The sequence below is a fragment of the Dasypus novemcinctus genome, chromosome 4 (genome assembly GCF_030445035.2).
Source record: "Dasypus novemcinctus isolate mDasNov1 chromosome 4, mDasNov1.1.hap2, whole genome shotgun sequence".
Classification (NCBI taxonomy): domain Eukaryota; kingdom Metazoa; phylum Chordata; class Mammalia; order Cingulata; family Dasypodidae; genus Dasypus; species Dasypus novemcinctus.
In genome coordinates this window covers 81,167,283-81,180,110 of record NC_080676.1, presented here as the reverse complement: position 1 = coordinate 81,180,110, position 12,828 = coordinate 81,167,283, and the positions used below count along the sequence as shown (strand labels likewise).

General features: G+C 46.0%; 1 protein-coding gene across 5 annotated transcripts in view; it reads left to right on the top strand.

Annotated features, from left to right (window-relative positions):
- Nucleotides 1–12,828, top strand: part of PLA1A (phospholipase A1 member A) — a 49,273-nt gene extending 36,445 nt beyond the window's left edge. For 3 of the 5 annotated variants that reach the window (XM_058295771.2, XM_004480778.5, XM_071214773.1), the window contains 5 exons: nt 499–666; nt 1,839–1,928; nt 7,060–7,168; nt 11,614–11,778; nt 12,401–12,828. In XM_058295771.2, coding sequence (XP_058151754.1) covers nt 499–666; nt 1,839–1,928; nt 7,060–7,168; nt 11,614–11,778; nt 12,401–12,485 — 617 coding nt within the window. In that variant the 3' untranslated portion in view covers nt 12,486–12,828. Of the gene's footprint in view, nt 1–498; nt 667–1,838; nt 1,929–7,059; nt 7,173–11,613; nt 11,779–12,400 lie in introns of all 5 variants that reach the window. The other 2 variants (XR_011648669.1, XR_011648668.1) reach the window with 1 other exon arrangement.

Below are 12,828 nucleotides of genomic sequence, written 5' to 3'. Positions count from 1 at the left end.
TTTCGTGTTTTCTTCATAACATGATTTGAGAAGGGTTTAGCTTATCTCTGAACAGCTCCCTGCAGCAGCTAGAAGGAGCTGGGATATTGAAAGCATCTCAGCCTCTAAAGAAGGTCAACACATAGCCCAACCTTTGATGCTCTGGTCCCAGAGAGGAGGTACCAAGACAAAGAGAGAGTCTAAAGCTCTCAGAACCCTAGAGTCGTGGCTCACCACAGGCTTCTTAACCCCAGCCAATCCATCCAATTTGGGCTGCTGAAAACATTTAAGTAGTAAACAACAATAACAACAAAACCAAGTTTATGTATCTCAAGAAAATTGAAAGGAAAATGTGAGTGTAGTAACCATGTCTCTTGATAGTTGGAAAAAAAAAAAAAAGAGGCTTGGGGAGCTGTGTGGTGTATTTATAGTCAGCTGGAATAGTTTCAATAAGTAGCAGGGAGGAAATTTCCATTTGCCTTGGACTGAAACCTTGGTTGTTTTTTTTCCCCCATCCAGGGTACAGTTATCTGATCTGTGATCACATGAGGGCTGTGCATCTCTACGTCAGTGCCCTGGAGAAGTCCTGCCCGCTGATGGCCTTTCCCTGTGCCAGCTACAAGGCCTTCCTTGCTGGACACTGCGTGGATTGCTTTAACCCTTTTCTGCTCTCTTGTCCAAGGCTCGGTAAAATGCCACTGCTTTGGCATCCTTTGACAATTTGGGGAAAGTTTAAACCCTGCTAGTTGTCACCTCTTTAAGACATGATCTCCTATGCTTAAGAAAGTTATCTGAATAGGGAAAGGAAAAATTGTTCAGCTGCTCAGCCTGTTTTCACCTGGAAGACAGCATTTGGCCCTCAGTATCCCACCCCTTACTGTTCCCTGCTGCCCTTCTTGGTCAATACATACCCCTCACATGTGTAGCCTCTTGCTTGAAGTCCAGCCTCAGGATGCTCTTTTATGGGTAATCCGTAAGAGTGACACACATGGCCCACTTTAGAGGCATGAGGTCATGATGGCCAGATGCCAGCTGGAGGGGTGCCTAATTGTTGGGCAGTTTGGGCACGTTCCTGAATGGTCCAGGTGTCTGGGGAGGCCAAGGCATCTGGTCTCTAACTCACCCTGTGTAGATCAGTATTGCAAATGTACTGGGGATGAAGAGCTCCAGAAAAAATTCCTGAGTAGTGGAAATTGATCCCTCTCCTACTGCCACCCCCCACCTCCCATCCCCATTAGAAGATCAGAATTTTCTGCAGCAAACTGTCATTGCTTATGTGACGAAAACAGTCACCAGCTAGACAAAATATTAAAGTAGGGCTAGTCTCCCATAGTAAAGCAAACCAACATTATTTCCTACATATTGGGCATACATCATGACATTCCTCAGCAGGGAGGGGCCAGCCGTCACAAAAAACTGTTCACACTGTGCCCAGCTTCATCTCTCACTACGCTTTCCCTTGCGCTCAACTCCCCAAGCGTACTGTTTGTACTTCCCAGTTTATTTCTTGTCTCTGACACTGTGTGCCTTTGCCCAAACTATACTCTGCCTGGAATGCCATCTAGCATTATTCTTCAGGTCAAACACTTTCTATTTCACTGTGTTCCATTGAATGTTATACAGATGCCATTGAAACAACTCAGTAGATTGTTTTGCAAGTTAGAAACATAATTTCAATTTATAATTATCAGAATGGGCCAGATTATCTGAAAAATGTACTCCTTATTTATTTGTGCATTTATTGCTCCCCCCCCACTGGTCTGAGTTGCTTGTATTCTGCAACTTAACACAGGGCGTGGCACATAATGGGCATGCAGTGCACATGTCTGTAGAATGAATGGCTTTTTTTCTTTATTTAGGCCTGGTGGAACAGGGTGGTATCAAGTTAGAGCCACTTCCAAAGGAAGTAAGAGTCTACCTTGTGACCACTTCCAAGGCTCCATACTGTGGTGAGTTGGGGGAAAATGTGCAGGCTCAGCCTGCTAGTGTTGTGGCCAACAGAGTTCAGGGCTCCACCTCAGGGTGTGTCCAGCCCAGTGTGAAAGTCAAGGTGGGAAGTGAAGACAGGTAGGGGAGGGGAGAATGGTGACTCGGGCTGGGGCAAAGGTGATGTGGGACGTGGGGGCAGTAGCTCCAATCTTAGAGAGAACCAGAAGTTCCAGAGCTAGTCCAATCCCCTGCTCTACAGTTGAGTATTTGGGGACATCTTACTCTCTATATACTGATACTAGATCCTTCCCCTCCTCATTCCCATGGAAAACTGCTCTTCAGTGCAGCTTCTCTCTAGAGTGGAGTTCTACTCCTGGCTTCCTCTTGTCTGCATACTTCTTTTTTTTTTAAAGATTTCTTTCTTTCTTTCTCCACACTGCCCGCCCCCCCCCCTTGTCTGCTCTCTGTGTACATTCACTGTGTGTTCTTCTGTGTCTGTCTTCTCTTTAGGCAGCATTTGGAACCCATCCAGGTCCTTCTGGAGCTCAATCTCTTGCGCCATCTCAGCCCCTGGTCGGCTGCATCTCTTATTGACTGTCCTCTGTGTCTCTTTTTGTTGTGTCATCTTGCTGTGCCAGCTCTCCACTTGGGCCAGCTTGCCTTCACTGGGAGGCTCCGGGTATCTAACCCTGGACCCTCATGTGGTAGAAGGGAGCCCAATCACTCAAGCCACACCCACTTCCCTCTGCATACTTCTTTCTCCCTTCTTGGTGCTCATCTATTTTAGTTTCCTTGGCTGCTCAAGCAAATACCATGAACTGGATTGAGTTAAACAACAGGAATTTTTTTTTTAAATCTTGAATTTGTATTTAGGATAACTATTCTTTATTTTTTTTTAGATTTATTTTATTTATTTCTCTCCTCTTTCCCCTGCCATTGTCTGCTTTCTGTCCATTTGCTGTGTGTTCTTCTGTGTCTGCTTGCACCTTCAGTGGCACCAGGAAACTGCATCTTTTTTTTTGTTGTGTCATCTTGCTGTGACAGCTCTCTGTGTGTGCAGTGCCACTCCTGGGAGGGCTGTGCTTTTTCACTTGGGGCAGCTCTCCTTGCAGGGCTTACTCCTTGTGTGTGGGGCACCCCACACACACAGCACTCTTTGCACATTGCAGCACTGCGTATAGGCCACCTCAACACATGGGTCAGGAGGCCCTGGACCCTCCCATATGGTAGGCGGATGCTCTATCAGTTGAGCCATATCCACTTCCCAACAACAGGAATTTATTTGCTCACGGTTTTGAGGCTAAGAGAAAGTTCAAAAATTAAGGCATCACCAAGGTAATATTTTCTTCCTGAAGACTGGCATTCTGCGACTGGCTCCTGGCAATCCTTGTCACATGGCAAAAGGCGGCATCTCCCTTCTTTTCCAGATCCCACTGATGTCCAGTCTTTTGCTTCTTGTGGCTTTTCCTCTGTCTGTCTGAATTTCACTCTGCTTAAAAAGGACTCCAGTAATAGGATTAAAACCCATCCTGATTGAGGTGGGCCACACCTTAACTGAAGCAACCTCATCAAAGGGTCCTATTTACAATGGGTTCACACCCACAGGAATGGGTTAAATTTATGAACCTGTTTTTCTGGAGTACATATGGCTTCAAATCACAAAACCATCCTACGTGATTCCCACCCTCGCAGCCCTTCTAGGTCAAGGGCTCACCCTCTACCCTCCTTCCCCTTCAAATACACATTCTGACCACTCACCATGTGCTTCCAAGCACGGCATTTTATTGAATCTAAGATGTTGATGATTGCAAAAGATGTTAAATGTGAAAGAAAAGTGTGTCTTAGAATCCATAAATAGAGTTCAGATTTAACCATCATCCCTCCCAAACGTATTTATATTTTAACTAGGGTGACTATACTTCCTGGTTTAGCTTGTTATTCAGGGTCCCATCTGGTTTGTCAGGTGTACAGGACAAAGTTTGCTTATTTGGGTGATAAGTTATATGGACACCCTAATTATAATTGATTTTCAAATTGGCTTGTGTCAGGTTGGTGGTGGGGGGGAGTTGTGGCAGGACACTAGAAGTTCTGGTGCAGTGTGATGTGGAGCCTTTTAAAACTCAGACTCTGCAGTCACACACACCTGGATTCAAATCTCAGCTTCCCTGCCTACCAGCCGTGTGCTGAGGAGCACAGCAACCTCTCTAAACCTTTATTTCCTTAATGGAAAACAGGGACAATAACAGTACTTATTTCAAAGAATAAATTATGAAAATAACATGAAATAGTATACATGGCATCACAAGCACAGTGACTGAAACCCAATCAGTAATACTGCAGTTCTTTCCCTTTGTCAGTCAGAGAAATTGGGAGAAAAGTAGATGGGGGTGTTTCTACCTTTGTGCCCAGGAAATCTCACAGCTACCTCCAAGAACAAATTGGCTTATCATGTCAACTGTGGGCTATTACGTATATCAGCTCATTTAACAAACTCTTAGAGGTAGGTATGAGGAAACAGAGGCCCAAAGCCACACCACTGGGTGGAAAAGCCAGGATCCAACAGTAGACCTTCTGACTCCATAATCTATCCTCTTTCCACACTGCCACCTGCCACCACACTCATTTCTTTCTCCCCTCTTCTGAGTCCCTGCTGTCTCTGGGCCACATTTCTCATTTATTCTTTCGTCAGCTCCAGAGGTCAGCCTGAAGGGAAGGGTTTTGTCTTGTGATGGGGGCAGCTTTGAGACAGGTTCATAGTAACCTGGACTGGTGCTTCTGTTTCTCTGCAGAGCTAAAAAGACACTGCTAGAAACCTGGGGTACACTAAGAGGTTAAGGCATTTTAAGGTCTCTGCTGAGGGAGGCTCATGGAGCCATAATTTTTCTTTTTCGTGTCTGTTGAGAGACCTGCTTCCTCTGCCCCCAGAAGCGTGGGCCCTGACTGTATGAAAAACACAGAGGGGTGCAGAAAGAAAACAGACAGTATACACCTGTTTGCCGACATCCTCTGAGCCTTCGGTTCTGAGGATCTAAGCTCCTCCTCTACCTGGGGGTATTGACTCTCTGCCTGGGTGTGTTCAGAGAGGTACCGGCAGCCCTCCAACTCTCCATCCACTCACAGGCCTTCTTGGCCCTGGGATCCCACTGCCCCTTCTCAGCCTCAGCAATGCTCAGCAGGATAGTGGGCTCCCCTGGCCCCTGCCAGGCATGCTACAGGATGGACAGACAATCTTCTACCAAATCATATTTTTGAAATAATATGGCTTCTCCCGTATAGAAAACTTTTCCACATGTATTATCTTATTTAAGATTCACCATGTCCTATGAGGTGATGTCTGCAGATAAGAGAACACATACACAGAGAGGTTCGGTCACTTAGCTAAGGTGACACAGCTTGTAATCTGGGCCTTGGTTCCAGGTCTCCTGACTTAACCATCCAGGGCTCTGTTCCCAAGTCATGCTCCTGCATAAATTTGAACACCAGTTCCCATTCACTCAACTTTAGAAGACATGGTTCTTCTGGGGTTTCCGGGATAACACAGAGTAAGGAAGAAACACCTTAGGAAACTTTCCTGATGGGTGATGCCTGTTGGCAGTGGAACAAATGACATAATATGTCAACCTCAGCCCAGAGAACTAAATTCCTAAAGTGTATGTAAGTTCACCCTTTCTCACATGGCAATACCAGCTCCAGTTCAGGCTTTGCCCATCACTGTGACAATCTACATCCTATAATAAGGATCTGAGAAAGACAGAAGTGTGTGGCATTTGATGTTCTGCTCACTTTTCTTCTTGTGAGTTCTTGGTATCTGTTGATTATTCCCGTTACAGATCCCAGATGGGCCAGAGGACATCTCCATCTTGGTGCGAAGTCTAAATCCATTCCCTGTCCTCCCCAATATTCTCCCATAAAATATAACAAATGAAAAAGTACAGGTAGGGGAGAGGGGAAGGATTTATCTCTAGCTACGTTCCAATCACCAAAGGAGGATGTAAAAATGCTCTGAGGCCAAAGGTACCACAAAATGCCACTAGGTGTGCCTACCCTTAGATAAGGCAAGGACAGGGTGCTGGGGAAGCTGTCATCCTTCTTAACATCACTTGCCAGAGGGGCAGCAGGTCCCAGCGGTATCACCGTGAGCCAGGCTGCTAACCCAGTCTGTGTTGATGATATCCAGCATCCCAGTGCTGCCCAATGGCCCAGATGCCACCTAAGAACCAGATGCCACAGGGAGGTAAAGAGATGCGTCTACTGCTGCAAACACAAGTTGACTCCCTAACACTGTGTACATGCTGAGAGGAGGAGGGCTGATGCCATATTTTATGAACTAATTATTTAATATATGATAGGCATTTTTGGTTCTTTGCAAGATCACTCTGCCGTGACAATGTCACCAAACAGGGAGGAGTGGGACATTCTGTCATTATAAGTCACAATAATGACCAACATTTATTGAATGTTTCCTAGGCTCAGTCACTGTCCTAAGGACTTGATATGTATTAGCTCATTTAATTCTCATTCAGGGAAGCGGACTTGGCCCAGTGGATAGGGCGTCTGCCTACCACATGGGAAGTCTGTGGTTCAAACCCCGGGCCTCCTTGACCTGTGTGGAGCTGGCCCATGCGCAGTGCTGATGCGCACAAGGGGTGCCATGCCACATAAGGGTTTTCCCCCGCGTAGGGGAGCCCCATGCGCAAGGAGTGCGCCCCGTAAGGAGAGCCGCCCAGCGTGAAAGAAAGTGCAGCCTGCCCAGGAATGGTGCCGCACACATGGAGAGCTGACACAACAAGATGATGCAACAAAAAGAAACAAATTCCCGGTGCTGCTGATAAGGATAGAAGCGGTCACAGAAGAACACACAGTGAATGGACGCAGATAGCAGACAACTCGGGGCGGTGGGCGGAGGGGAGAGAAATAAATCTTTAAAAAAAAAAAAAGTTCTCAATTCAGACCTGTGAGGTATCTAATATTCTTATCCCCAGTTTATACTTGGGGAAACCAAGGATCTGAGATGACAGGCAGTTTGCTCCAGGTCACATAGCTCCAAAGACATAGAGCCAAGATTCCTAATTGCACTCCTATTCTCTGGTGCTCTTTGCTTATTGCACCTATTGACCTTCACCCTAGTCCTCTCCTGTTTTGCTTTTCTAGTACATCACAGTCTGGTGGAGTTCTTCCTGCAGAAAACGAGAAACAAGGACACCAGCATCGAGGTCACCTTCCTTAGCAGCAATGTTACTTCCTCGGTCAAGATCACCATGTACGTAAGTGTCTCTCCTTAGAAGTTAGTTGCCTTTTAAAAAATTATTTCATTTTTAAAGATGTTTTATGTTACAGAAAAGTTACATCGAAAATATAGGGGGTTCCCTTGTACCCCACCCTTCTCCCTCTCACATTTCCCCCTATTAATAACATCTTACCTAAGTACGGTACATTTGTTACAAGTGGTAAATATTGAAGCATTGCTACTAACCATGGCCCATAGTTTACATTATGGTTTACACTTTGCACTGTACAAATTTATAGGTTTTGACAAAATGTACAATGACCTGTATCTTTCATTGCAAAATTGTGCAGAACAATTCCAGTGCCCTAAAGATGCCCATGTTACACCTATTCTTACCTCCCCCACCCCTCAGAACCTCTGGTAACCACTTTCTTTATATCAGTGTTATGGGTTCTTCTGATACTACAATATTAATGAGCCTACTTTGGTCCATGGTTGCATCTCCCCAGTATTAGTCTGTTAAAGTGCTGCTGATGCAAAATACCAGAAAATGCGTTGGCTTTTATAAAAGGGATTTATTTGGGGTAAAAGTTTACAGTTCCAAGGCTCTGAAAAGTCCAGCTCAAGGCACCATAAGAAGTGCTTTCTCACCAAAGTCAGCTGTTGCGTGCTAAAGCAAGATGGCAGGCGATCTCTGCCTGGACGCTCCTTCTCCTTGGGGCTTCCTCTCTCAGACCCAGCTGCTCTACTTTCTTCCCAATTTCAGCTGCAAGCTGGCATAGGGCTTGTTTCTTAGGCCTTCCTATATCAGTCTCCGCTGTTCTACTCTCTTCCCAAATTCACCTGCTAGCTATCAGGCAAATGGCTCATCTTTCCCTAAGGCCTCAGCTGTTTGTGCCTTCTCCTTTCTGTCACAGGCAGGATAAAAAATGGCAGAGCTCTCTTCCTGTGTCTGTCTTAGGCAGTCTTTCTCTGTTTCCATTTATATCAGACCCAGCAGGGGGCAGGCACCCAACTTGAGTCACACCTCACTTATGTAGCCCAATCAAAAACCCTAAATTGATCTTATCAAGTAATCTAATCAAAGCCCCTCAGCTGAATTTAAGGCAATCAAAGGGTATCACACCCAGAGGAATAGATTAGTTTACAAACATAATCTTTCTCTTTTGGGGATTCATAAAATAATCTCAAAACTGCCACACCCTGTTATGTTTGTTCATTCTTCAATCTTGAGGATTTTGGGGTGGTAATGCCCAACTTGCTTCAGATTGAGAGGAGGCTTGGATCTTATGGGGCAGATGGAAGGAACTGTTTTGCTTGCAGTTGTAGATAGTCTGCTTTTTGGGATGGGGTTGTCCTGGGCAAGTCTGATGAACTGGAGAGTAGGTGTTGGCTATAAGTTAGTTGCCTTTTAATTGCACTGCAGCAGAGATGGAAGAAATCTCCTTCCAGGGTGGGCACTGTGTGTTCACTGGTGGATGCATCAAGCCATCTGAGCTGGGGTTGGGGGACAGCATCTATCAGAGACTCACCCACTGACACGTGCTGGGAACAGTCCTGAGTTTAGGATCAGCACTGGGTCCAAGCATAGTGTATTCAGACAGTAGCAGGCAGGCAGGCAGCAACAGTGTCTTCAAGACGAACGCAACAGGTTTCCCAATAAGTGGTTGGAACATAGGAACTGGGCACTTGAACACTGCTCAGGAATCTGGTTCGGGCGGCATCGGGGATGTCTGTCAGCAAGTAAGACGTTCTCGGTCATTGGCACAGCAAGGGCTGGTCAGAGCCCAGAAAGTACCTACTCCTGAGAGTGGAGGTAGACTAGGTCAGTTACTAGGACAGAATCTGAGGCAGAGGGTCGTTAGCAAATAAGTACAAGGTGAGGGCCCAGGTAGTAGCCAGGGACACTTGATGCTGGGGGATGCCAGAGCCTAGAACTGGGGCTATTTCCTTCCCTTGTTGGGTCAGGCTTGGACCTAGGAGCTGCTAGGACCAGATCTGCTATTGGGATGTGAGTGGGGGAGGGAGCAAGATCCAGAACTGTAGGGGTCACATGCCTGACAAGCAATAGAGACTTTGCAGTACTGCCTGCTTCTTTAAAAAGCAATTGGTTATTAGTCACAACCTAATAGGAGACAGCCGAATCAGATAATGCCACTGTATTAGTCAGAGTCCAGGAAACAGAGCCCCTGCCAGATAGTCCAGTAGAAGAAATGTAACACAGAGAGTTATTGTAAAAGTGTTGAGAAAGCTGAAAAACCCAAAGGGAGAGGCAACCCAGAGATTTGCAACAGTAGGAGCCACTACACCCTTGGGCTAGGGCCGGGGGTGTGGGCGGTGCTGGTAGAGCCTAAGAGCCTGCCACCCACAGGAGCTCGATTAGCAGTGGAGACAGTGTGAAGGAGCTTGAAACTAGGAAGGGAACACAGCCCCTCCAGAAACACTGCCCAACACCAGGGCCTTCCACGAGTTAAACCTCGCTGGCACCTGTGGGCAAGGGAGCCTGGAAAATGTCTTTTGTAGGGGAAGGGATCTGAGAGCCAGCAGGCTATGAGAGCAGGGAAGATGTCAGGGGATGTTCCTGAGGAAGTGAAGAGGGTTTGAAGGAGTTTCAGGAGGGCCAGGGGGTTAGTGAGAATATGATGCCTGCCTGTGTGTCCAGTGCAAAGGGAGCACGGGGTGTGGAGTGGAGTGAGGCAAGGGAGTAGAGAGACAAGTCAGGGCCAAGCCAGGCTAGGGATTTTGGTTGTTATCCTGATAGCTGTTTGGGGAGCTATGGAGAGTTTTAAACAGGAGAGTAACGGGATCAGATTTGGTTTGTAAACATTTCTTGGGCCGAGGAGTTGGACATTAACTGCGCTACTGGGGAAGGTAATTTTCCCTGGGAGAAGCATTGTTTCCTACCTCCTACTTGACTTCCAAACACTGGGCCACTACCCAGGGTTCTCAAGCTCCACTCTAGATCCATTGCATGGGAATCTCTGGGCCTTAGAACAACACCTTTCCTTTTAAAAGCTCCCTGAGTGGTTCTGATGGGCGTCCACAGATTAGTTCTCCTCTTGCCCACCCCCCTCCAAAGAATTGTATTACTCTTTTGAAAGAAGGCCTCCAGAACATTCTTATCTCCTACCTTCAATTCTTGGATTTTATCTTTTCTCTTTCAGATCAGAAAATGAGAAAAAAAAAATGTAGGAAATGTTATGTGTGGGTCTTTCTGTATTCTCTATAGCTTTTGTACAATCCCAAGATTTCCTTCTAATCAGAAAATTCACCTGGGTCAAGTCCTCAAGTCAAAGGATCTTTCACATCCCTTATGTCTTATAAGCCCCTCAATTCAGCCAGATTCTTAAGGGGAACAATCTCCTTGTTTTTGACTCTGAAACATTTCAAAAAACTTTTGAAAAAAAAAACCAGAACAGTTTCTCAACGAAGTTATACAAGATCTTCCTCAAAAGGAAAAACAAACTATTTATGACAAACGTTGGACTGAAAGTACATGAGGAACACACGTCATCACTCTGGAGGCCACAAAGGAAAGGGAAACTGAACTGGTTGAGCCATCAGCCCCCTTCAACAACAATCCAGTTCTGCTGTGGGAGGGGAATGGAAGGCCCTCCCTGCTAGCTCTTCTCAGAGTCCCTGCTACCTCTGAGCCCAGAGACTAATGAAAAGGGCTGGCAGTACAGACCAGGGTGCAGAAGGCATGCCCCTTCCCTCGCTGTGCTGTGCAGCCCACCCTCACGGCTTTGCCTGGTAGGCTATACCTGTACCCCATGTGGCCACTTCCTGAGAAGCCTTTCGGTTCTCGCACTTCCGTCACACCATTTCTTGCCTTTGTTTAGGGTTCTACGGCCATTTTAGAAGCTCCCATTTCTCTAGGTTGCCCTCTCCATGCTCCTCCCTCTGTCTTTCTAACTCTGTCTCAGTGCATGAGTTCAAAATGGTATCCGACTCTTGAAGACTGATGGGGAATCTGAGGGGCAAAGCCAAGATTTTTACCTAAGGCTGAGTGACTCCAAAGCGACAATGCTTGATTAGGTAACTTGCCCAAAGCTCCAAAACTGGTAAGACACAAATGGATTCCACCCCAGCTCTGTCTGGCTTTAGGATGTGTGTATGTCTGTCTGTGTGTGTGTGTGTGTGTGTGTGTTTTTCCAGCTACACATTCATACCCCAACTCAAAGAGAGTAGTCCTCCCTCAGAATTCCTTAGACTGTAAGCAATCCTCCAGTTAGGAACCCATGAGTGAGGGAAATTTTTCCAGATATTGAAAATCAGAGAACTACTACTTACTCTCAAAGAATCAACGATTATTTTCTGACTCATGTTCAAAACTGGGTGTGTTGCAGGAGGGGCTGGTGAGGCGCTCCACTCTTGTCCCTCACAGCTAACCAGTGTGCCAGCAGAGTTCGATAGGAGCCAAAGGGAAATCAAAGGCAGAAAGTGCTACAGTAATTCACCTTCCCTTTCCTTTGCAGACCTAAACAGCAGCTCCAGGGGAAAGGAATCATAGCCCACCCCAACCCACAGTGCCAGATAAACCTGGTGAAATTCAAACTTCAGGCTTCCACCCGGGTTTGGAGAAAAGACTGGACTACCATTGTTGGGAGGTTCTGCACTGCCCCTTTGCCTGTCCATGACACGTGAGTCCAGTCCCCGAACCTTCCTCAGGGCCCACCCCTGCCCTAGACACACACATCAAGGACCAATCCTGACCTTAGAGGTGCTGCTTGTTGAGGTTCAATCTTGAGGTGATTTGTTTCTTAGAAGCAGAGATGACAAAGACCCATCGTTTTCAAACCTGCTTCCTGAATCTCGTGCAGGGCCATCCTGGCTTGCAGATGTTAGAAAGGGAGCCAATGGGGATGGGCTTTAATGCCCCACATCCACCCCAAAATAAGAAACCCCATTTATCTGTTTTGTATATTTGGTCTCCATGTAAGATTTTATTTGAACAAAAATTTCTCATTGCATATTTCATCCTCTTTAGCCTCCAGTTCAAATGTGTCACTGGTCACATTCATGCATGTGGCTCAGGAATCCACACCCCCTTTCATCCTACCTTTAGTGGACATTTATATTATCAGTCTCATCACCCTGGAGGCCTCAGAGGCCACAAGTTGGCTCCTAATATAGGCTATTGTAGACTTCTTTCACCAAACGTCATGGAGACACATGAGTACACAGCTCAAAGCATTGTTTCCTACCTCCTACTCTTCTCTGCTGACCAATCAAACATCTGCCCTTGTTGCTCTTCTCTTGCAGTAAAAAGACCGTCTGCTTACCTGAACCAGTGAACTTACAAGCAAGTGTGACAGTTTTTCACAACCTGAAAATTGCCTGCATGTAGTATCAGCCTGGACAGGACATGTAATCTTGGATTTTTGTGCAGGCAACTTACTCTAGGCCATTACTACAAATGAAGACAAAACTTCTGGTTATTTCTCCCATAGCTTTGGCAACCTTGGAGGGGAGAGGTGACTCATTTTAAGGAGCTTGATCTCCATTGTCAATTTGAAGAGGCTTACATGAATACCATTTCAACTTTCCTATTAATATAATATTTAACTATAACTGCCACATATCTCTGGGCATCTGTACTTAGGATTTAATAGATACACATACAGGGAAAATGGTTTGTTTTATTATTATTTTTAAATATATATATATATATATATATATAAATCCATGAA